Source organism: Micromesistius poutassou, assembly GCF_964030765.1.
Source record: "Micromesistius poutassou genome assembly, chromosome: 17".
Classification (NCBI taxonomy): domain Eukaryota; kingdom Metazoa; phylum Chordata; class Actinopteri; order Gadiformes; family Gadidae; genus Micromesistius; species Micromesistius poutassou.
In genome coordinates this window covers 2,985,450-3,009,946 of record NC_140287.1, presented here as the reverse complement: position 1 = coordinate 3,009,946, position 24,497 = coordinate 2,985,450, and the positions used below count along the sequence as shown (strand labels likewise).

At 44.5% G+C, this 24,497-nt stretch overlaps 2 protein-coding genes across 6 annotated transcripts in view; both read left to right on the top strand.

The window, feature by feature from the left end:
• The window catches only part of stxbp5b (syntaxin binding protein 5b (tomosyn)), a 32,454-nt gene extending 22,346 nt beyond the window's left edge, over window positions 1-10,108 (top strand). For 2 of the 5 annotated variants that reach the window (XM_084482438.1, XM_084482437.1), the window contains 7 exons: window positions 195-323; window positions 1,431-1,670; window positions 2,171-2,540; window positions 3,265-3,430; window positions 4,470-4,581; window positions 5,215-5,435; window positions 6,491-10,108. In XM_084482438.1, the coding sequence (XP_084338564.1) occupies window positions 195-323; window positions 1,431-1,670; window positions 2,171-2,540; window positions 3,265-3,430; window positions 4,470-4,581; window positions 5,215-5,435; window positions 6,491-6,532 (1,280 nt within the window). In that variant the 3' untranslated portion in view covers window positions 6,533-10,108. The remainder of the gene's footprint in view (window positions 1-194; window positions 324-1,430; window positions 1,671-2,170; window positions 2,541-3,264; window positions 3,431-4,469; window positions 4,582-5,214; window positions 5,436-6,490) is intronic. The other 3 variants (XM_084482440.1, XM_084482439.1, XR_014638800.1) reach the window with 2 other exon arrangements.
• A 1,012-nt stretch (window positions 10,109-11,120) lies between these two features.
• The window catches only part of sash1b (SAM and SH3 domain containing 1b), a gene marked incomplete at its 5' end in the record, with an annotated part of 66,849 nt that continues 53,472 nt past the window's right edge, over window positions 11,121-24,497 (top strand). Inside the window, 1 exon segment of the mRNA XM_084482334.1 lies at window positions 11,121-11,615. Within this exon segment, the coding sequence (XP_084338460.1) occupies window positions 11,121-11,615 (495 nt within the window).

Sequence of the window (24,497 nt, the reverse complement as noted above, 5' to 3'; positions counted from 1 at the left end):
TGTGTGTGTGTGTGGGGGGGGGGGGGGTTTGTGTGTGTGTGTGTGTGTGTATACACACATGTGTGTGTATGTGTGTACGTGTGTGTGTGTGTGGGGGGGGTGTGTGTGTGTGTGTGTGTGTGTGTGTGTGTACACATCTGTGTGTATGTGTGTGTGGGGTGGGGGTGGGGGGGCGTTGTTTGCTGGGCGAGCAGGCGTGTCGCGGCGGTCTTGGTGCAGGCGTTCTCTCCCCACTAGGAAGCGTTGCATGAGTGTGAGGCGAGGCCCGGACTTAGCGCGGCTCCAACTGGACGTGCGCAGGGCGCACTCAGACCAGCACCTCAGTGAGTCGGGCGCCCGAGCCCCAGCCGCCCCGACCCTCCGGTCCGAGCCCGTTTCCTGGTGTGACTAACCCAAACCACGCTGGAGTGTTTTGGTGCTGTGTCGTCTCTGTGTTGGCAGTCTCTGACGGACGAAAACAGTTTTCACAATGAACAGGCTTTTTTGGTTCATAACTGCTTCCTGATGCGTTGGTGTCACACATCCTGCTTTTCCTGTTTAGATGCGGTCCTCAAGACAGGACAAGTGGGTGTGGTGCATTCGTCCTAACTGCTTTTTTATTGGTCACCTAGCGTGACGAGTTCCAGTTTCTGAATCTGATCTGATCTTTCGTTGGAAGGAGAGTGAGAAAAGTGAAAGTCTAAAGCGAGACTTTCCACCTGTGTCCACACAGTAACAGAGCGTGCTCTTTGATTGCCTGTTGATAATTGCCGGTGTTTGGGGTTGACTACTATGTGTGAATTTTTGCAAGGTCATGTAATTGATGAACAAAGGTTAACTTAAATTAAAGCATTTTTACTTATCGCCATTATTTGGGGCAGTCTCCGCCCACTTTCCACCAAATTTTGTGCCAAACTATAAACAGTGCATGGTTTTAGTAGCCCTCGTTCTGCTTGAATCCTGTTCCTCTCTCCCCTCTTCCGCTCTTGGATGGTGTTTAAAATTAAATTGAACTTGGATGATGGCCTACCGAAAGGGTTGGGGCTGGGCTGGGGTTCTCTCCAATAATGGCAATAAGTTATCAATATAACCCCGATGTTGCTGCCGTTTGTTAACATTCAGTGAAGGACTTGTTTCCTTCACTCACTCGGAGGTGATAAGCTGGGTTTTCAAGCTGTCTGCTACGGAAGCTGTACACTGTATATACACTATGTACACTGTACACTATAACTACCAGTGAAGGCATGTGATGGTCGCAACGCACTAACATTGAATGGGGAGTCCTGCAGGTTGATTGCTTTAATGGGTCCTAACAGCTCCACCGTTCTGCTGCTGCTCACTTTGTAAAAACAATTGTCTCATGTATTCTCCTGGTTCTCCTCTTCCTGGTTCTCCTCCTCTCCCTCCTCCTGATCCTCTTCCTCCCTCTACTCCTCCTCCTCCTCCTCCAGACGTAAAGGACAACTCCTTCAGCCGCTCGCGCAGCTCCAGTGTCACCAGCATCGATCGCGAGTCCCGCGAGGTCATCTCCTCCTTCCACTTCTGCGAGACCTTCCCCCGCAAGGTGACGGAGGGCGGGCCGGGCCCCTGCCTGATGGTGGGCACCACCCAGGGCACCGTGCTGCTGCTGGACCTCAGCCTGCCCCCCTCCGACCAGAGGCTCTGCCAGCCCGTCGGCGTCTCCAGCTGTGGTACGCTTGACGTCCCCCCACGGCGTCTCGCCACGTTTCTTTATCGGAACTTTTACATTTTTAAAAACCTGCTTAAGCATGACGCTGAAAGTAAAAAACTCACGCGGTGTATTTTGTTTTGAACTTGTTTTATGAAATGTATTTTGATTGTGTGCTTGTCCCCCTTTGGATGAAAAGCGTCTACATTGACTGTTTAAAGGTTAAATGAAAGTTAAAGTGATTATTATATGAAATTATGCTGTAATGATAATGTTTATTTGAAGGCGGCTAAACAACACGTCTTCAAACATATTATTTGATGATTTCATGATTGTTTTATTAGGCCTGCAACTAATAAAAGTTTATTTTAACCTATAGGTGGCAGCAAAGACACACATATTGCTGTGTTGCACTGCTTCTGTTTTGAATCTATTTTGGATGTGAAAGAGAACATAAATGATAACACATTCTTCTAGCAGTCAGGAGAAGGGTCTCTAACGCCTGCTCTCGCTCCCCTCCAGGGACTCTGGTCCGACTGAAGAGCGGGGTGATGACCATGGCTCTGCTGGACGCCGCCGGCGCTCTGCTGCCCCCTGCCTACGAGCCGTGGTACGACCCCAACGCCTCGGACGAGGAGAAGGAGAAGGAGCGGAGCCGGAGGCGCAGGCCGACGTCCCCGGCCGCCTCCCAGGAGGGCGGGGCGGCGGACGGGCAGTACGCGGTGGTGTGCCTCGAGAAGCAGGCCACGGTGGTGGCCATGCCCTCCCAGACGGCCGTCTTCAAACACAACATCACCGAGAGCTCCTTCGTGCTGCGCGCCGACGTGGTGCAGATGGCCGCCAGCAACTGCATCGCCTGCTTCTGCGCAAACGGGCACATCATGACCCTGAGGTACCCCTCAAACACACTGCCCCCTGGGTGTGTCTACCTCGTGACCCTGAGGTACCCCTCAAACACACCACCCCCTTGGGTGTGTCTACATCATGACCCTGAGGTACCCCTCAAACACACTGCCCCCTGGGTGTGTCTACATCATGACCCTGAGGTACCCCTCAAACACACTGCCCCCTGGGTGTGTCTACCTCGTGACCCTGAGGTACCCCTCAAACACACGACCCCCTTGGGTTAGCACCAAGTGTTTGCGCGTCCCTTTTGGACATTAGTCTAAAAGATAATGGACTATAATACAGTCATACAGTATAGAATATAGGATCATTATAAATGTATGATGTTCATAGGAAAGGCTAGAGTCAGATGATACAGGCCTTTGGTGCATTTCCGTAGTGCGACCAGGATAATTGACCATGGTCAAGTGGTTATGGACTCACTGGTCTGGTGGCAAAGAGCCGAAGGGCAACATGAAAAGAGCTTTCTCACAATAAGAATGTGTAGCTGTAGAGGTGGTCCACTTCCAGCCCAAAGATGCTGGGTTCGATGCACAAAATGTAACCCCTCAACCTATCTTTCTGAAACATCCTTGACCTTCCATTCATGGCCAGGTAGCTCTTGAACAATTGATTTTAATCCCATTGAGTCTCATCTGGTTAAATGAATTAAAAAGTCTATTTGGATCAAAGCGTCTTACCTGCAGAGTAACATACTACTACTCTGACAGTTTGCCCAGCCTGCGTCCCCTGCTGGACGTCAACTACCTGCCTCTCACCGACATGCGGATAGCACGGACGTTTGCCTTCTCCAACCTGGGCCAGGCGCTCTACCTGACCTCCCCCACCGAGGTGCAGCGGATCACCTACAGCCAGGAGACCTGTGACAACCTCCAGGTCAGCACGGCCACCCTCACCCTCAGAGACACTCGGATACATTCATGTTCATTACATTGAACATATTTTAGTTTTCATTGCATGTATTACAGTCATGCATTGCAGTACATTTTACATGCATTTATTCATTGATTCTGTGATCTCGAAGAAGCTGTGATTTTTTCCCAGAGACACAAACTGGTTAACATTTATATTACTGCAAATGTAAAGGCTTTCATCAGTGGGCCATAGGCTCAATCACTATTGTGTTACCTCATTTGGCGATATATATAGTATATACTAGGGATGCACCGAAATGAAAATTCTTGGCCAAAACCGAAAATTAGGAAACCAAGGCCGAAAACCGAAACACCGAAATAAATTATTATGCCAATTATTAGTAGGCCTACCATTGCATTTATAGCTATGACTGTGTACTGACCTCACTAAAATCAAGGCATTGCAATTCAAAGAATAAATCAATTACAATTATTAAAAGTATAAAAATATTTATTTAGCACTGAAAAAACAACAACACCGTTTTCCGTTTTGCACTTTGCAGACGGTCCCTAAGCTCGGATGATAGCCGACAGCTCATAGAAGCTGTCGGAACTTTGCGGACGCTCCCTAAACTCGCGGATGATAGCCGACAGCTCATAGAAGCTGTCTCATAGCGAGCCGTCGCTAAAGACGGCTCGTTTGGATGAAAACAAGGTTGTAGCTGGTTCTCTAGATTACTACATTTAGTCTTTTTCAGATATATGGAAATATGCCCACACCGCAGACATGTTGGCGCAGAGGCGCTTATCCAGACAAGCGTGTGCTGGCCGCATTTTTTGTTTGCGTCATCACAATTTCCTGTTTCGGCCGTGTGGTTTCGGTGATAAAAGTGTTTCGGTGGCCGAAATTTCGGTGCATCCCTAGTATATACTAACCCTATAGTATAAATATAGTTACCAAACAGACATGGAAGTCTTCGAGACGGCCACTTTAACAATATTAATATACATTACTATCAGAGGAGCAGGTCAGAATGCGGGTGCTTTGTCGCCCTCTACAGGAGATGCTGTGTGAGCTGTTCACCCCCGTGGAGACGCCAGAAGCTCCAAACCGAGGCTTCTTCAAAGGCCTGTTTGGGGGAGGGGCGCAGTCCCTGGACCGAGAGGACCTCTGTGAGTAACGTCGTTATATCACGTTCACGTCTTCCATTATGTTCACGTTCGAGTCCTTTATGTTCACGTTGTAGTCTTCCATTGTGTTCATGTTCCAGTCCTTTATGTTCACGTTGTAGTCTTCCATTGTGTTCATGTTCGAGTCCTTTATGTTCACGTTGTAGTCTTCCATTATGTTCACGTTCGAGTCCTTTATGTTCACGTTGTAGTCTTCCATTATGTTCACGTTCGAGTCCTTTATGTTCACGTTGTAGTCTTCCATTATGTTCACGTTCGAGTCCTTTATGTTCACGTTGTAGTCTTCCATTGTGTTCACGTTCGAGTCCTTTATGTTCACGTTGTAGTCCTTCATCTTGTTCATGTTGGTTCTTTCATCGTGATGACATTCTAGTCCTTCGTAATCAAACTGGGGACCTCATGATCACGTTGTCATTTAGACGTTCTAGTCTTTTCATGTATGAAATCCATGTTCACATCACAGGCATCCTTTACAGTTTTTGCTTCTCATCTACTGTGTGTGTGTGTGTGTGTGTGTGTGTGTGTGTGTGTGTGTGTGTGTGTGTGTGTGTGTGTGTGTGTGTGTGTGTGTGTGTGTGTGTGTGTGTGTGTGTGTGTGTGTGTGTGTGTGTTCAGTCGGAGAGACCGCTGCAGGGAAGGCCTCCCGCAGTCTGGCCCAGCACATCCCCGGTCCGGGCGGTATGGAGGGCATGAAGGGGGCTGCGTCGGGGGTGGTGGGGGAGCTGGCCCGCGCCCGCATCGCCCTGGACGAGAGAGGACAGAAGCTGGGCGAGCTGGAAGAGCGCACGGCCGCCATGATGGCCAGCGCAGACTCCTTCTCCAAACACGCTCATGACGTACGCAAAAGTCCCCCCCCCCCCCCCCCCCCCCCCCTCCCTAACCCGCCCCCTCATCCCCCATTTGGTGTTGTTTCTCTTATGGCGTTTTTTCCCTATACTGTACTGGCTCGGAGCAGCAACCCGATATATTCCGGTTGTTTCAGACGGACGGCCACGGACACAGTGATATCCGCCCTGTTGGACTCAGTTTGATGTTCAATATTCCCCCTTTTTTGCTTCCTAATCTCAAAAGCTCCATGAGAACCGATTTATTTCCGATTCCGTCTTCTTTTCACATTGGACAATGTTTCACACATATTTACCCGTGGGCCACACAATGTCGTTGATATAAAGAAAAAAACGTGTTAAATATCAGTGAGCTTATAGTGTGAAATATTGTCCAATGTCTTTGGACAAAGACGAGTCTGAAAGAAATCTGTCCTATTTCAACAAGCATGCAAGAGAATATGGTCAAACTAACCTCACCCTGCTGTGCTTCTATTAAACCTTCATTACCCTTTGTAAGGAGGCTTATATAGTTAGAGGAACGAACTAATGATAATCAGGCTGCTGAGAACTCTAGCCGTACTCTGCATGCATGGCGACGGTCTCATACAAAGAATGCACAGCTTATTGAATCTCATAGGTCTGGAGTCCTTCCTCCGAATAGCAACCAGAGCTGAGGTCACCGCAGCCTGCTCGGAGGCGGCCGGGGTCCCTTTAGCTACCTCAGGCTCGGCGCGTTTAAACTGCTAGTGGAAACATAAATCAGCACGGCAATGCACGGCCTAAAGTGCTAATGGAAAACCTTTATATATATCTCCCATCAAACACACTATAGGACAATTGGTCAATTATATTTTTACTATTGCAGATATACATTTTAATAAAATAACCTTTAGGTTAAAGTTTCTGAGTTCGAAGCTCAATGTCTGTGGTCTGCCTGTTTGCACCAATAAGCAAGATGCCTTCCTTCATATTCATAATTTTTGTGTGTACAAATTCACTCTATATTGCTTTGGATTAAAGCCTCTGTTAAAGATTTATGTATATATTCTGTTTTCCTTCCCCAGATGATGTTGAAGTACAAAGACAAGAAGTGGTACCAGCTCTGATGTCGGCACAGCTGAGAACTTCAGACTCTGTAGCAACTCACCCCACTCTTCCCTGGTGGGAGGTGATAATGTCCATGTCTTTACCTGTTCTCTCCACAAGGGTGTCGCAGAGGTGATGGTCGTTTTTTTTTAATTGTTTTTTTTTTGGCACACTATCATTGATTGGGATCACATTACTTTGTTCAACCAAGGAAACGATGAGGATTGTCAGACACCTGCTGAAAGGTAGAGGGAGTGTGAGGGAGAGAAGAGGAGCATTTTTATTTTTTGTGTTTTCAGTGGATGCTGACACTGTGGGGAGCAGAGCGGTAGAGAGCCATTCACATCCATGAGTAACACGCTCGTATAGAGGAGTATATGTTAATATATGAAATACTGCTGTTTTATTAAAACGGAAGGAAGACTGTTTTTTGTGGTGGCCTAATTTATGTTTTGTTTGTTATTTTATGGTGTCAACATAAGATATTTTGAGGAATAAGTCTGATATGCCCCTCTATGAATCTAGTCAATTCAGCACTCCCTTACGTCTTCTTAACCTAAGCAATGAGTGGCTGGACGAAGAACAGTTTTACTTTGCTTTTTGTTTCCACATGGTTTTTCGAAGTTTTGACTTTGTTCTCTTTGAAAATTATGAATATTTATGTATGATTATTATTTTTTATATGGTTCTCTATGTTAGCTTAATACTTAGAAGAACAGAGAGAAAGGGGATGATGAGGTCATCGCCCCTTATCCAATAGGGAACGAGCAGTGATGACCTCACCGTCCCTCTTCACTCCATTAGAGCTGGACATCACAGAGAGTTGTTGCTTCCACAATCATTTCTGATTAACTTGATTAAGGTATGAAGGGCCCAGTAAGGCGTGATTTCTGAATCAATTCGATTTTTATGGCTTTATTTCAAATTAGTTTTTTATTGGAACATGACTGTGGTCCATAGAAATGAAGTGAGTTGGGGCATTAAATCAAAAAGAAAATATTTTTCTTTTTCAACTTAAGTGCAGAGACATGTGGGGAGATATCAACCCTCGGGTTTAAAAGAGTTTACACTGATTTCAAATGAGTCGATACACTGTTAAAAAGAAGAAGAAAAAGGAAGTTGGACTGCTGTGAGGATATCAATATCCTGCCATTATTTCTCCTGAACGATATCCGATTATGCAAATTGTATATTTTGATTTTGATTCTATACATTTTTGCCAGAATTATTCTTAAACAATTTAAATATGTTTATTTTTTTGGACATTTTATTTACTTAAAATAGTAACTTTATTATAATCTTTGTTTTCAGCATTTTTTTTTGTGTGTGTGGGTGGAAAAAACAAAGCATGTGACTCTTACCGCACAATGTAAACGGTAACTGTCTTTGTATCCATGGCGACCACAAGAAATAATTTTTTTTTAAATAGCCACAAAGTCTTGCTTCTAAACCATTTTCATGTATAACAGTTCTCCTTTACCGTTGCCTACCATGACGCAAAGCATATATACTAGCCTCTAACGATGTGTGTATCTGTGTATTTGTCAACATGCATATATTCAGGAATATGTGTATGGACGCCAATATGTATAATATTACATAGACACTATATTACAATAGATTTGTATTTTATTTTTAGCTTGACAGTGTTTTTATTTGTGGGATTTGCCAGACTTCTGTGGTCGAGCATACTTCATAGTTTTGTTTGTTTCCGGGATATGCTGCCACATTGTGTTGCTTCCAGGAGCAGTGTCTGCTAGTCTTGTCATTTTATTTTATTTTGACAAAAGCAACAGGATTTTGGTGTCACCCGATAAACTGCTTTCACATGCAGCGAGCTAAGAGGAGAGCCACATAACAGATAGACATGCACACAAGGCACTGTGACGTAAAGGTACGTTCACACCAAAAGCCAAACAAATATTGTGTGAGCAACTCACGCAAACCGCAAACCTTTTCCTGCGTGAGTGACTCAAGCGAAATTCGCACCAAAGAATATTTGTGCGAGGAGAATTCAAGTGAACTGCGTCCTTCGCGCCATGTATTTGCTTTTGGTGTGAATGCACAGAAAGATGGTGGTCATGTTTTGTTTGTTTCAGACACCAAAGAGTAGTTAATTTCACAGTCGTCTTGACTTTTGTCTTGAGTAGTTAAGATCACACCTGGGTAGGTGAAGAGGTGGAGACCAACAGGGGCAACGCCAATATCCACCATCCAAAACAGCTGTTTTGTTTTTTTAAATATCAGATTTTGTCTTTTCTTCCAAAATATTACCCATGCAACATTTGGCTCGTGATGGTTAAAAACCCTGTGCTAAACTATGATTTTCTAGGTTATTTTCGAACTTTTAAATGTAACATTTTAGAGAAATACGTTTCTGCTTTTATTTTTATCCAAAGTGGATACTTGGGAACAAACCCCTTTTTTTTTTTCTTTTTTTTTATAAATAGCTTAACAATTTGTCTTTGTAGCTTAGGTACTACTAAGCGAAATCATGTGAAAGAGAAATTGGGTGGGTTTGCACTATGTTTTGTACTTAAAATAATTTGTCTTTTATTTCTAAATGTATTTTTCTTTTTGCTTTGAAAGGACCAAAAACATAACGGAACCTATGCCTCTATATGTCATTTGTCAGTTATGCTGAGCAATTGCGTCACTCTCAGCTATGATTTCAATGTGAGTTTATTCATATTATTATATATTTCTATACTGCAGAACAGATATATAAATATAGTTTTAATTTAAATTATACACACAACCTAATAACTTTATTGTCATTTTCTTTGCAATCTAAGAAGAAAATAATATTTCATTATTAGTGTCCAAACTGTAGCTGTGCATATTTGCCATTATCCGACCTTGAGACAAAGCGTTCTTCTTCTTCTTGGTAATGTATTGACCATCGCTCTTCTCAGGCTCAGGCTTTGCTACCGTAGGATGCCGGTTCCTCCAAGATGGCTGCCGAGGCACCGACGTGGCCTCGGACTATAGAAGTGCTTCAGTTTGCAAAATATTTGTCCTTACTGTACACGGTCTCTTATTGCACATTGGAGGATGCATGATATTAAGTGTTTACATACTTGAAACAGCCATGTATTATCCCTGTTTAGAGATTGTCTGTTATGGCATTTGTATCTATAAACCCCACAGAGTTGAACAAAAACACAAAGTTCTTGTCACCTGTTCAGACCCTTGCCCGGTATCATCCTCATCATCGTCGTCCAGAAATGCCGTATGTGAGACTCTGTATTTATATAATTGAGTGTAAATGTTTGTTTTTCTCCCATTAGCTCCATGTAAACTCTAGCTTATACCTTGTACTTTCAAAAATTGCATCTGAAATCAAAAAGGCTTTCCGTATAGTGCAGGAAGAGATCAAGGGGCTGTCCGTCGCCGCATTCACATCTCTGGCTTTGGGTATAAATATATAGGTGGAGCTGCAGTATTTTCCCATGGTAGACCACTTTTGTACAGTTTTATTAAAAACGACTTTCACATGGATGTCCGACTTATTCTGCTGCCACCAACAGTTTAGACATGATGTAGATATATAGATATTATTGTGCAATGGAAATAAATGTAAAATTAAACCTAAATCTGTCTTCTCGTCGTTTATTTGTCCACGTGTTTTGCGTGAGACTGGCAGAAACATGTGCAACATACAGTAGGCTACTAAATTGATGCGTTGGTTGAGCGTAATCAGCCTGCTTTACCCATCACAGCCCGTAGGGGGCGCCAGAGTCCAGTCAGACATGATTTACCCATCACAGCCAGCAGGGGGCGCTAGTCTAGTTGGACACATTGTTGCGTGCTTTACCCATCACAGCCAGCAGGGGGTGTCAAAGAGTCCATTTGGGCACATTGTAGCGTGCTTTACCCACCACAGCCAGCAGGGGGGCGCCAGAGTCCAGTCAGACACATTGTATCGGCGGAGATCAGATGGAGCGTGTGGCTGTGTGGCTGACTCTCCAGCATCACACACGGGTGGCTGGCGGACGGGGCCAACTAAACTTGAATCTCCCGCAAGAAAGCATCGTCAAGTGCACACGGAATGCCAAGCTATAGGGACATTATCTCCGGACTTGTATTTTCATCATTGGATTTAATTGTAGGCTAATAGGCCTTTTATTTCCTGGCATTCGCGATTGTTTTCAGTTTGGGTATTAAAGCCATCGAGCTGCACTTACTGCCGGACTATGAATGAAACAAAAGCGACTTATCCCGTCTGAGGACGCCAAGTACGGTAAAGCCCTGTTTGGTCTTCTAACCTGATATATTGTTAGAAATTGGATAACGACGGGGGGTTTTCATGAGGAGTTGAAATTTGTTTGACGTGTGGGAAAACTGAGGGAAGTTATCATAGTTCAAGTTACCTGAAGGAGGCTTGACTTGATCATGCGACTGAAACTTGAGTTTCGAGATGACTACGATGCTTAGTGCAGCTACGCACTGGTCTTAATGGTTGTCCATAGACAACAACCAATACGGCGTGTGTTCTCTTGAACTTGGTCTTACTTTGGGATAGGAGGGGGGTTATGAGCGCATCTCTCATGCGATTTAGTCCCAAGTCATTAAGACGAGCCATCTCGGGCTCCATCCTCTCTCACAATGACTCAAGGAGCAACCCTTGTGTTTGACTGGCTGTCTACCCTAAAGCTGTCTCAATATGTGGAGGCGTTTGTGGATAATGGATATGACGACTTGGAAGTTTGCAAGCAAATTGGGGAGCCGGACCTCGATGCCATCGGTGTCCGCGTAGAGTACCACAGACACAGGCTGCTGAGCGCCGTGGCGAGGCTGAGAGAGGCAGACCACAGGAAGTCACCCGGACACTATTTCACCCTGGAGCCGCTGGACCCAGATGGCTCCAATCGTCCTGCTCTCCTTCAGCCGGAGAAGGAGAGGGAGCTGTGGGGAACCAGCAGGGAGGGCACCGGGACCTCGGCCTTCAGGCACCAAACCTCCTGCCCGGGCAACCACAACCCCAGGTTCACCGATTGTAATGACTTCGTTACTTATCCCAAACTGAAGCTCAAGATATTGATCAGGGATAAACTGGCCAAAGAGGGGATCAACTTGAGCAAAGCACCTTATACCCACAAGGTAAGACAAAGTCTGTATATCTGTGTAGCAATGTGCATGCCACACTCCACCTAGGTGACTTTTACTTCCTCCAGACAAGGATGCAGGGTGGTGGTGGAGGTGAAAGCTGGTGAATTGTAAGGATTGTAGACAATGATACATGTCACTGTTGATCCATGCTGCCATGTAGGAGATCTCCCTGAGTGTGTGTGGTGATTGCTGGTCCAACCCATGCACATCAATTGCTCAATGCACAACAGGTGTGCAGCCTCACCCAGCCCCAGCAATCCCATTAGTATCCCATTAGTCTGACTCGGGCCAGGTGATGCTGCATAAACCAGCCATCACCCGCAGACACTACACATACCCATCCCACCACCCTCGCCCCATCCTTGAGTGGCGGCGGTGTCGCCGGCCATGGTGGTGGCAGGGCTGTCTCCACAGCCTTGGTTCAGATGGTCTGCAGTGGTAGCTCCTGGGAAGGACAGAAACGGCCCTCGGTAGGAGCACCCTCTCCCAGGGTGACCAGTCCTTGTCCCCGTCTCCCTTCTGGAGCACGGGGTCTTCGGCGGCTGTGCTGGCTGGCAGAGGGGTGGCTGGGCCTGGGCTCGTGGGCTGCTGGGCCTGGGCTGCTACTGATGTCTGATATGGAGAACGCACTCTGGCGGCGATACTGGTTGTCGTGAAAGTTTGGCTACTACTGAGTTTTATCATAAATTACAGATCCCAGTTCTCAGCAGGATCCGAGCGCAGTGCCGCGTCTGAAACCAGATCCAATCATAAAACTGTTCGTTTTAGAGGAAGTCAAAGGGAAGTAACAACAAAGGCGTTTGTGTAGTCAGTGTATTACGAGTGAGCTAATCAGCTTACCAGGTAAAAACAAGTTACATTTGAATGAGATTAGAATTAAGGAAGTCAAAGCCATTCAATTTGAAATGGGATGTTCTAACTTAATAACTGTTCATCTCTCTGATAGAGCCTTCTACCGGAGAGCTCCCTAATTCACCAGGCAGATATTGATTTTAAATTAGCTTTAAATCCACAACCAGCCCCATAAACATTTCCGTAATTTCCGGTATTTCCATTGAATGCTTGGGGCCACTGATGAAAAGCTAAGGTTGTCATCCGTCTTCTATGTCTAAGTAGGTTTGATAAGGCTCCTACGTTGATATATATAATAATATGCATTTCCACTGAGACTCTCCATATTATATGCATAGTCTCATATTTCTTTGTTCTTTATTTTTTATCTTGGATATTTTGTTTGGTCAGAAATGTGAAACACACACACACACACACACACACACACACACACACACACACACACACACACACACACACACACACACACACAATTCTGCTATTTATGTGACATATTGCTATATAAGTGACATACTTACATTTAAGCAATATTTATACATTGAATTTCTAACAATCTCCATATTAATGGGGCAATATGTCATTGGTATCTTGGAAAACCCAAGCTGAAGGTCTCTTCAGAATACAGAAAGCAAGGAGGTGAAAGTGTTGTCAGTTGGTTTTACGATGGCTGGGATTGTGTTGAATAGCCAGCCAGACATTATGTATTATTAAAAGTATGCAGCTGTTCTGACGGCAAAGAGGAAAGGCTCTGTAGCACTCAGGGACTTAAACACGTTGTCTTATCGAACTGTGTCGAGTCCGTCTCTCTCTCTCTCTGTCTCTCTAAAAAGAAAGGATGTCCTGTATTTCCGTTGTGTGGGGATCCAGGGAGATGCTGGAACCTTTCATTAGAGTTGTGGTTTAAATCCCTGTCAACACCGCACTCTGATTCAGTCTGGGGTCTTTTGATGGCATCTCCACGGTAACAAAGGGTCATCTCATGGATCAGGCAACATGTTCTGATGACAGATGTTCCCTCTCTGGGGGGGGGGGGGGGGGGGGTGACAAGATGACATGCAGGGCCTGAGGTAGTCAGGGGGGTAACACTGGGTGACTGTACCTTAATACACTGTGATTATGTTGTATAAAGAGAAGGCATTCATTCCATCCCGGCACCCATTAAACTTGTTTAGTCCATCCATAATGCATTGCAGGTTTGGGCCACGGCCAATTGGATCAAGGCTTATTTGGCATAGCATCAGAAGTCACTATTGAGTAGACTACTAGATTGGGGCAGCGACACTTTGACTATGTGATGCTAAGCATCTATTGCAAAAATAGTAATAATCATAATAATAGTTACCACGAATGAAATTGTTTTAGTTCTATATAAATACCAAATAATTATTATCTGTGACTTCATTAAAAGAGTGAGCTGGCAGAGGGCACAATTCCAGCTGAAAACGGTTTGGATTATATCTGAAAGTCAACAGTAGTAGGCAGTTGGTTCTCTCTGAATAATATAAAACCGCACCCATCCCACATTTTGACTGTTGACTTTAATAATCTATTTTACTACGCCTACGCCTTAAAAAAACTCTTCCTTTTAAGTAATCTACACCTTTTAGCAGCCTAGCCCTTATGAAACCTTACCCTTAAGAAAACTAAGAAGCATTCCACGTTCATACACTGGTCCAGATTCCCTCGCGTATCTTGGCTCGGATGTGACTTGAATCAACATTGCTCATAAACAATGAATGAATGTGTTCCAACGAAATGATGATTTATGCCTCCGCTGTCTGAACGGCCCTACGGTCTCCGGAAGAAAAGTTTGATTTGAGCCGACCCCTGTGTCAAAACACATCACTGAGTGGCCTTACCAGCTAAACCCTGTGTCTATCCCACGGTCCATCTCCTCCAAAAGGAGGAGATGGTCACTTAAGCTACGACTTTTCCAGATAGTTGTCAAAATCTGCCTTTCATGAATTGCTCTACATTACTTAGAGAGTTCTTATATCAGAATCGGGTTTGGCTCCATGCGACTTGACCGAGATAACTGTTCCATGAGTGTTCATTAAAGATTCAGACTCTACAAAGTAGTAAGTGCAGGAATGTGCTGTGACGTGTAATAGACGTGGACCAATACAGACAAACGCAGATAAATCTGTCCGGTTCAAAAGGTTCCTGCTCTCTGTTCAGTTCAATCTCAGGCATCTATGCACTGAAAGAGAGTTTTTCGATTTCAGATTTTGGACTTTTTTAGAATGGGTGGAGTTAATTATTAACAATAACAATCTGGTTTGGTTATTATTATGAACCTTTCTGTTCATATAACATGTTTAATGGATAATAACAAGGAACAAAGCATTTGACAACAGGAAACGGGGAAATAATCACACCAGCGGGGTAAAACAAGGCTTTTTTTTAGAAAGAAATAAGCCAAAACAGAATCTAAAAAGATTGAAATTGAATTAAGTGATGATATAACCCCCCCCCCCCCCCCCCCCCCGGGACTGGCAGTGGGCCCACCCTTATTCTGGAATTAGCCAACGCTTTTAGTTTTTATAATAATCAAATGTGTTGTTGCCATACAATACACAAACCATTATACCAAGTACCTGCTGGGTTCGACCAGTTCACCAGTGAATGAAATGCTATGTTAACACTAGGCGTTAGCATAGCTTCAACAACGCTCAGTTGAAAGGGTAGTGCTAAAGTAGGGCATTTCCCAGAGCACTGGACTCTTCAGAGCGACAGGATGTAGCTTTGGGCGTCTGTTGACGTCTGCGTTGTGTTCAGAAAATGTCTCCAACGTAAAGAATGGAGAGCCGTGCAGAGAGATGTCGCCTTAATCTGGGCGGTCTTTTCTGCACTGTGTGACAGGTGGTCCCGCAGTACACCTGCCTACCTGTCCTCAGCGACTGTAGAAGAAAACAGTACACTGGCAAATTAAAGGTTGCACACTTTTAAGAGAAGCGGCCGTATCGGGGAAGGTGTGATACGCCGTACCAGTAAGTCATTTAAAGTCATTCCTGTGCCAAAACCCATTTGAAACGTGTCAGTGCTGGAGATTCAATGATAGCTCAACATTAGTATACATCTTTCCCTGTATAACATCATAACGACACCAATTCTGAGGATAATACGATTTTAGAGGGATAATTGATCCCAATGTGGATTTTGAAATATTATAGAATATGTTTCATGTCCCTTATGTTCATGACGTTAGGCGACCTACATCTTCATCGATGACGATTCTAACGAAAAAAGTGAAAAACAGACGTTTCCCCTTCGCATTCTCAGCCAGCCCTGTAGATCAGCTGTGGCGCTATGGGCAGCGAACTTTATTAGATCAGCTGATTCTTCCTGCCCCCCCCCCCCCCCCCCCCCCCCACCCCCCCTTGGAACGCCAGCGGTTCAGTGGCCAATCGTGCCAGCGGTCTAGCACGATCGATGAATTATAGATCTGTAATTATACGATGGCTCTCTGCCTGCGTGATCCATGGCTCCACACACACACACACACACGCACACACGCACACACACACACACACACACACACGCACACACACGCACACGCACACGTGGCCTGCTGCGGCGGGTTGGCAGCACGCCTATTAGAGTCTATTAGAGATTTGGAAGCAGAGAGGGAAATACGATTAATAGCATGAGAGCCGGAATCAAGTCGGGGAAACTGAGCTAACCACTGGCTGGAATGGATGAGTGTGTTTCAGGATTTAAGAGGGGGGTGGATTTAGCATCAGGGGGTTTTTAACACGGAGAAGAATACTGCATTGCCGTTTAAAAGGTGACAATAAACACAGGTGATTCTTATCTTAACTGAAACCCAGTGTTCTCGCCCAGTGTTTCCTCTGCCTAGGACACACGCCATAGCTGCACAATCATCTTTTTAGGATGACAGAGATACGTTTAGTTTAGATGAAATACAGTCGTTCATTTGCTTGTGACGTGAAGGGTACGCGATTCCTGCACCGTGCCTATCATATGATCACAGTGAGGCTGCAGATAACAGGGCATCGAACCCAGCCCCTTCTGCCACTGACCCTAGCCACTACACCGCCCTGCCCTCCCCACACAGCCCTGCACTGCAGCACCTGCCCACCAATAGAACACCTTCTAAAGTCACCACCGGTACTCGCTGTTACGTCTGTCCAGGGAATGCTTAGACATCAACAGTAGTCGTTAACCAAAGGGTTGAAGTGGTTGCCCCTGACGACCAAGGTATTCACCAGGCTCTACAGGGCACCGGGGATCTCTGAGGCTCCTGGTTGCAACGAGGCGAACAACCAGGGCCGCGTGTTGGTGTCGGGATCGCTCTGCTGCCAGGACAAGCAGAAGCAGCGGGACTTCTTCTTCTTCTTCTTCCTCTTTCAATGCCGCGGGCTCAAAGACAGCGCTGGTGCCTGAATAGGGGGGCTGCTGGTGGGTGAGGGAGGTGGGGGGCGGGGTGCCTGGCAAACACTGGCGCTCCTCTGCAGCTGACAGCTGTCTCTCGCCTTTTGTAACCCTAAAACGGGCGGTTGAATGGAGAGCTTTTTTTTGTTTTGTTTGCCGAACACCAGCAAACGTACGACCAGCGGCGTGTTTCACTAGACAAAAGGACCCCTGTGTGTGTGTGTGTGTGTGTGTGTGCGCTTGTTTGTGAGAGATCATGTGCACACGCGTGTGTGTGTGTGTGTGTGTGTGTGTGTGCTTGTTTGTGAGTGATCATGTGTGTGTGTGTGTGTGTGTGTGTGTGTGTGTGTGTGTGTGTGTGTAATTGAGTGTAAAATGGTTGATGGTTGATGGTTGATGAGAAAGCCCTGCGTCAATAGACATTTGATCGGTGAGTGGTCTTCATGGAAGCGCCTTAATGAGCAGTAGGGCTGGTTTGAGAAACTTAAATTTGCCACTGATTTTATTTACTTTATGATAGAATGAGATAGACAGGAAGGTATGGCGTTTATTTTTACACATTTGCAAAAAACTATTATGCACATTTCTCGATAGGTGGATCCTGTGATGCTTTTTTCCGACCACATATCTGCTCTATGAGGAGCAGGATAGTGTGGGTGTCCAATTTCTCAAGTTGCCGGTTCGATCCCCGTTCACCTTCCTGTAGGCATCCTTGAACAAAATGTCTAACTCGTCCCAGCTCCTGATGTGTGTATCTGAAGTAGCTTTAGGAAAAGCACCCTGAACATATATCATAGGCTTAGATGTGGACCTGATAGTATACAAGTTGCCAGATATGAACAACTCAGCTATTACTAATTTATAACTATTTGCTAATTTAGCAAACTTATCCAAAGAGACCTTTGGGCTGACTACACTATCCTGATGATGTGTTGCTGTTGTAAGGCAGGATTCATTACACTGATGTGGCCCTGAGGGGGAGTCTGTAGGCTGGGGGATGGGAGGAACAAGTATGACCACATTAATCATAGGGGGGAATATGCGCATATACGATACATATCGCCGTACGCTTCGGAATGGAAATTGTAAACCGTACAATTGTGAACTGTGTTGTATCGTGACTATTGATGTGTGTGTGTGTGTGTGTGTGTGTGTGTGTGTGTACGGCATCAGAGTCTAGTACTTTTCTTTGTGATGTTTCAAATTGTGATGTTTCAAATATTTTGATTTTCTTTTTCCGAAAACATCTACTAATTTTAATTAATCTAGGCTACAAAATGGGGGACGGCTATAACCCATCCTCTTTATTTCATGTTCATACGATACAACATGGAAGACCATTAAGGGGATGATATTGAATGATTGCCGCAGTCCAACAGGGTGAGGGGGTACTCCTTCTTAAACCCTAACCCCTGGAAACAATGACATCCATAATACTCCTTTTCACTACAAGCAACCCAACGATTCAAAGCCCAACTGTCGTTGCGTATTTGACGGCAATAGAAGTCGGGAACCTTCTGAGCACTGCGCTGAACTCCACCACCACCACCTCCGCTCTGCATGGCTGTATGGAGATGTTTCTTGCATGGATGAGTAGCGTGCAATGCATAATGTAAAGCCATACGTTAAGCACGACATAATCGCTGACCTATATTCTGTTGCATGGGTAATGACAAGAGGTCAAGGGTCAAGTGACTCCATGGCGTGTTGTTAATGTAATTTGCATGTACCTCCCCCCACGCACACGCACTCACGCACACACACACACGCACGCGCACACACACACACACACACACACACACACACACACTGTTGTCTCATTTTAAAGCTTGAATGCAGTTACCATGAGATTTTAGAGCAGCGCTCTCACCATGGTAACCACCCCCACCCCTCCCTCAAAAAAAGCTGCATCAGCGGAAGATCACAGGGAGTCGTCACGGGAGGCTTACACAGGCTAATGTCAACAAAAGGCTGTGATTTATGAACACGATATGCTAGTGTTTATGGCCGTCGGACCCCCAGTCACAATGTTCTGGGTTAGAACCCCAATGTTCTGGGCTAGAACCCCAATTTTCGGGATTAGAACCCCAATTAGAACCCAAATGTTCTGGGTTAGAACCCCAATGTTCCCGGTCTGCTGCTAGGCTGCCTTGAGCAAGATGCCCCCTAACCCCAACCTGCTCTCTAATGACATGAATCTACAAACTCACTTAAAACGCTTTGAATAGAAACTGAAGCTGCTGAAGGACTCAATACCAGCGGCGAAAAGCATTGAAAAAAACCTGGTATTTTAATAATATGCTTTTTATTGATATGCTGCTTTTCTAAGTACTCAAAGACACCTAAAACAAGACACAAACAAACAACACATAATATCAATAAAAGGTGACAGAAAATAATTTGTAATAATATAATTCCAAATAACGTAAAATTGAAGGGGCAGAAAGAGGGACAGAGAGGCAAGGAGAGTTAGATATTTATTTAATAATTTATTTAATAGTGTCTCTCTTTCTGTTCCTTCTTTTGAAACACTCTGTGGAACACTCCCGTCCCAGTTCTCTGTGGAACACTCTGCTCCCATCCCAGTTCTCTTTGTATAACAATGAGCAGCTCTGAAACTTTATTCTCTTCCTCTTCTCCAAATCTTCAATCAATGCGAGGAAGGGGTAGAAGGGCCCCTTTTGCATGGGCGGTAAATCCCACTCTATTGAAAGGCCATTGAATTGAGCAAAGGGTTTCAGTTCAATACAAGAGTGCTTCAGAACTCATGGCCATTCAACCAAGTCATTTCCGAGGGCTGAAGTTCTCATTGGCCACTTGTGCGCGGTAAGACTAGGGAGGGAAAACATGCCATTATTTCTACATGTAGGGAGATATTCTTGACTCTTAATGTAGTACTTAACAGCTCGCGCAAAATAGCCACGAGCCTCACTTTCTTTTAAACGGTGGCTGACATTTAATGAAAGACCACAGTCTTTTGAGTTATTTAGTTTGTCCTTGGATTTGAGCCACTGGTTTATTGTGTGACTGTTGGGAAAGAAAAGCATCCCTTTGCCACCTCTCCCGCGCTATCTTCAAAATGGTGTTGAAACAAGCCCCAGATCTCCTCAGCGCCTCTCTTCAGTGCTGGGGGTCACTTGACCGCGGCGATTCGTTGTGTGACATGCTACACTGACCTTGGTCCCGTTTGTTTACCTCCGGGACACACTTGATGGGGATTCTGCTGTGTTATCTACTCTCTCTCCACTCTAGTCAGACGCACAACGAGGACCTACTGGGAGTTGAGCAGAGGACAACACACACACACACACACACACACACACACACACACTAAGCACACTAAGCACACTAAGCACACACACATACACTTTGCATCAACACACATACACACACATACACTTTGCATCAACACACACACACACACACACAGATCCAGGCAATACTCCAAGACAAACTTAATTTCACTAATGCAATCTTATCTTGGTTTTCATATAATTTATTGATGCTGGGTACGTGCTACACAATATACATGTTTATATTTTGGTGGTACAGCACAATGTCAATATCTGTGCTTTAGGTTCAATTGAACTGTAACAATAATACCAAATTACAAAGATCATATATTTATAGAGAATTTATCACAAACTCAAGAATCAGTTAAAAGCATCAATAAATACAGTGAAAGAATAAAGTTAACTGAGAATAGGAAGCATGAAATACAAAAGAATAAGGGAAAGAGAGAGGCAGTGGTTCTGTTGTGACTGTTGTTACATTGCAAGTTCCTCAAACAGCAACAGGAACAGTACAGCATTGGTCCTCTGCAAGTTGGACTTAAATCCAATATGTCTGCGTCGCCATGGTTATGCCTAGCACACGTTCAATGTGAGGCATAGTAGTTTTTGTTAGTTTTGATCCTGTGAAGGTGTTTGGTACCGCCATCAATGAGCAAGCAAAGGTTGCACAACAAAGTCACAACTCATCTCTGTTTTGGCACCATAGTGGTGGAACGAGCACCCTGCCGACGTCAGCACCGCAGAGTCACTCAGCAGCTTCAGCGAGAGACTCAAGACTCACTGGATCAGACAGGGTTGGACTGGGACAAAAATCTGGCCCGGGACTTTGGGATGGAGAGGCCTTTCATGAGACCGCGAGTGTAGCGTGCCGTGTGTAGAGTTTTACCACTGTGTAAAATAATAGAAACTAGTCCTTACCCGTTGATATGTGCATTGCATACATGTCAATGTTGGGATGTGCCAGTGGTTAGACAAATATTTTAAAAGCAATCTTGTCCATGTACAACATATTAGAAATCCCATGTGCATAGAAAGGTAAATCAAGGGTGAAAAGGTTTCCAAATAGTGCAAGATAAAGTATTTTAGTGGAATGAAAAAAGTGGGAGGTAGAAATAGTCACATCTAACAGCATACAAGAAAGATGTCAAATTGTTTGCCACTTACTGTTGGATACTGCTGCACAGATATCACAAATCAAGCTTTTTTTCAAAGTTTGCATTGACAAATGAGAAAAATGGTTCTGTCAGTCTCTGGCCTGAGGGGCTATGTGACATTTCAGAGTGATAGGTCAAGCTGATGAGGACAAAAATGAGGACCCACACACAGACAGACTTTCCTTGATTTATATAGTTAGATTTATATAGTTAGATAAACATAAACAGCTTGTTGTCAAAATCACTTGCAGAGGCGAAACATACTGAGCAATACAGAGCGTTGTCTTTGTTACAGCATGTTCTTTCTCAGCACTTTCTGTTTATACCATCCTTGGTTTCATAGATGCTCACACCTTTTCTGGGGGGTTGTCGAGGGTGGAAAAAAAACAGTCAAAATCTTTTGAGGCTGGGTGTTCAAAAAATTAAATCCCTCATCTGGGTGTATAGCTAGCTCAGCTTCCCCTTTGCTGGACCCTGAATCTGCCTGTGTTGACTGTAGCGCATCTGCATGAAAATGACAAGTAACAAATAATTCAAATTTAGCAGGCCAATACATTAAAGGGAATAGTGGATATTCTCTTAATTTATGTTTTTTTCTATCATTTAGGAGGAACAGTTACCCTTTAAATACAAAGAAAAAAATAGAACAAAATGAAAGACAAAGAAATAAAATACATTTAATGTAAGGCTAACATTAATGACGTTAGGAGTTCAAGTCATTATTATATTGCCAAACATGCCCGTTATTGCACATGTCATATCTATGCTGCTGTTTCCTGTTCCTTTTCGACATTTTCGTGTTTCTCTGTGACTTCAAAGGGAGCCGCCCGTGTGTCAGGCTGAGCCAATCAGATTTGACAGAACGCGGAGCGGTCCATGTGGGAGGGGCCGTCCGGCCGCTCGTTTCGCCCCCATACACTGTGTTTAAAAGTGATCCCCCCTCTAAATAGACAGTTATACATCAGCCCCATTTCACCGCCAGGCCAGAGCTCCGTTTCACGCTGTTTGCAAATATCCAGCAGGCCAGCCCTAGAGACTATAATTTATTTTTATTTTCTTAAAAAAAAAATGAAAAAAATGATGGCCGGACCGGCCTGAAACCGTTGGCCGTTCTCCCGAACCTCCCGATGGCCAGTCCGCCCCTGGGTTCAGAGTTCACCTCGACTCTGCATAGCCTCCCCCGTCACCTCCCACCGCCCCTTCTCCTCCCTCACTCTCCTAAAGACACCCCTCTTACACAATCATTTTATGTTGTCCGTCCTGGCACTTGAAAATAATACTTAGCATCGTTTAGCGTCTTATCCTAGCTGTCTTTGTTGTATACAGGGAATGGGTTAACCTAGAAATTGTGCTTGGCACTTGGTTCATTGAACATCCTTACTGTACCAACAGCAATATATTATTGTTTCTTACTCTTCTGACAAATGTACTTATTGTATGTCGCTTTGTTTGGATAAAAGCTAACTCCCCTTAATGTAAATGTTAATGTGTTTCCGTTGTACTGGAAAAATGTATATATTGAGTGGGAAAGCGAAAGCTAAACCCATCCACCGCATTATATGTAATGAGCTTGAGGGATTCTCTTTCAGTCATGGCTAATGCGATACTGCAACGTATCTTCACGACCAGCACATCCCTATTAAATCCGGCATATGACTGCTTCCATATCTTATACAAGAATGTAGGTCGAGGGTTAGCTTCTGTAGCTTATGGACTCGATATGCTAGAGATGGTGGATCTATCTGCCCCAGTGCGATCACGCACACCACTACCATGCCCAGCTGAATACATGACATGTGATCCTATAGCACGGATGCAGTGCGTTGGGATTTACATTTAGGGCATTTTGCAGACACTTTAATCCAAAGCGACTTACGCACCGACAGCGGAGTCAACCATGCAAGGCTACCGCCAGCTCGTCAGGAGCAGCTAGGGTTAAGTGTCTTGCTCATTGAAACTCAGCTAGGAGGAGCCAGGGATTGAACTAGCAACCTTCCGGTTTCAACAAGTCAACCTGTTCTACCTCCTGAGCTAAGCCGACATTTGATGTAATGTTTTGAGTGGAACACAAACATGGATCAACTGTAGTTAATATATATAGTTAATATGTGTCTCGACAGGATCATGTCCTTTGAAGTCAGTGTTGTGGCTCTGAACCCTCTGGAGATGGTGGTGGTGAATCACGTGCTCTGGATTTTATTAGGGATTTTTGAGGTTGTCGTGATTGACAGATCTGTAGTTAATGATGGAATGGTACTCATTGATTTAAATGGTAGTAAAGTAAAGTAAAGTATTTTTTCTCCATAGGGTTTACACAGTGCTGTAAACACACAAACACAATAAACACATGAACTGTGTAAAGAAAAGGAGGCATCTATTCAATAGCATCCACACGAATAATCAAGGAATGTGACAATGACTTAATGACTTATTATTATTATTATTAATATATTATTATTATTTATTATTGTATCGATACTTTTCTTTTGGGCGGAACCCTCACCCAATAGATAAAAGTAGCGAAACGCAGTTTCTTGGCTGATGGCATTATCCATATACAAAAGGTAGGCTAGGCCAGTGTTTCTTTTAGGACATGATGTCATCATTAGCAGTGGTTGTATTTGCGTGTAAACATAAAAAAAGACAAATGACTACGTAAAAAAGACAATAATAATAATAGGGTTAGCCCAAAACCCTTGGTAGTTAATCGACCGTGTTCCTGTTATCTGCTGACACAGCAGATAACCCACATTGCCCCCGTTGCATGCCGAGATAGAAGTGTCTTGAAATGTGAATATGCCGTGCAGAGGGACTTTAAATGTGAAGTTCAGTCATGCTAGCCAAACAGAAAACTGTACAAAATGTTGACATTTCCCAACAGACAGCTCTCCACAACACACGCGCACACACACACACACACACACACACACACACACACACACACACACACACACACACACACACACACACACACACACCTCTACTCACCCTCTCCAAAAAGCAGAGTCAATTCAGCCACAGCTGTTCCCAAAACCTTTTAAATACACTTAGATTAGAGCTTGGTTTGACAGTCACGTCTGTTCTCTCAGCTCTATATTCCGTCTGCACAAATTTTGAAAAGTTGAATAGAAAGAATCGTTGCAGAAGTCAAGATGCCCTCAGACTCAGGATGAACCGAG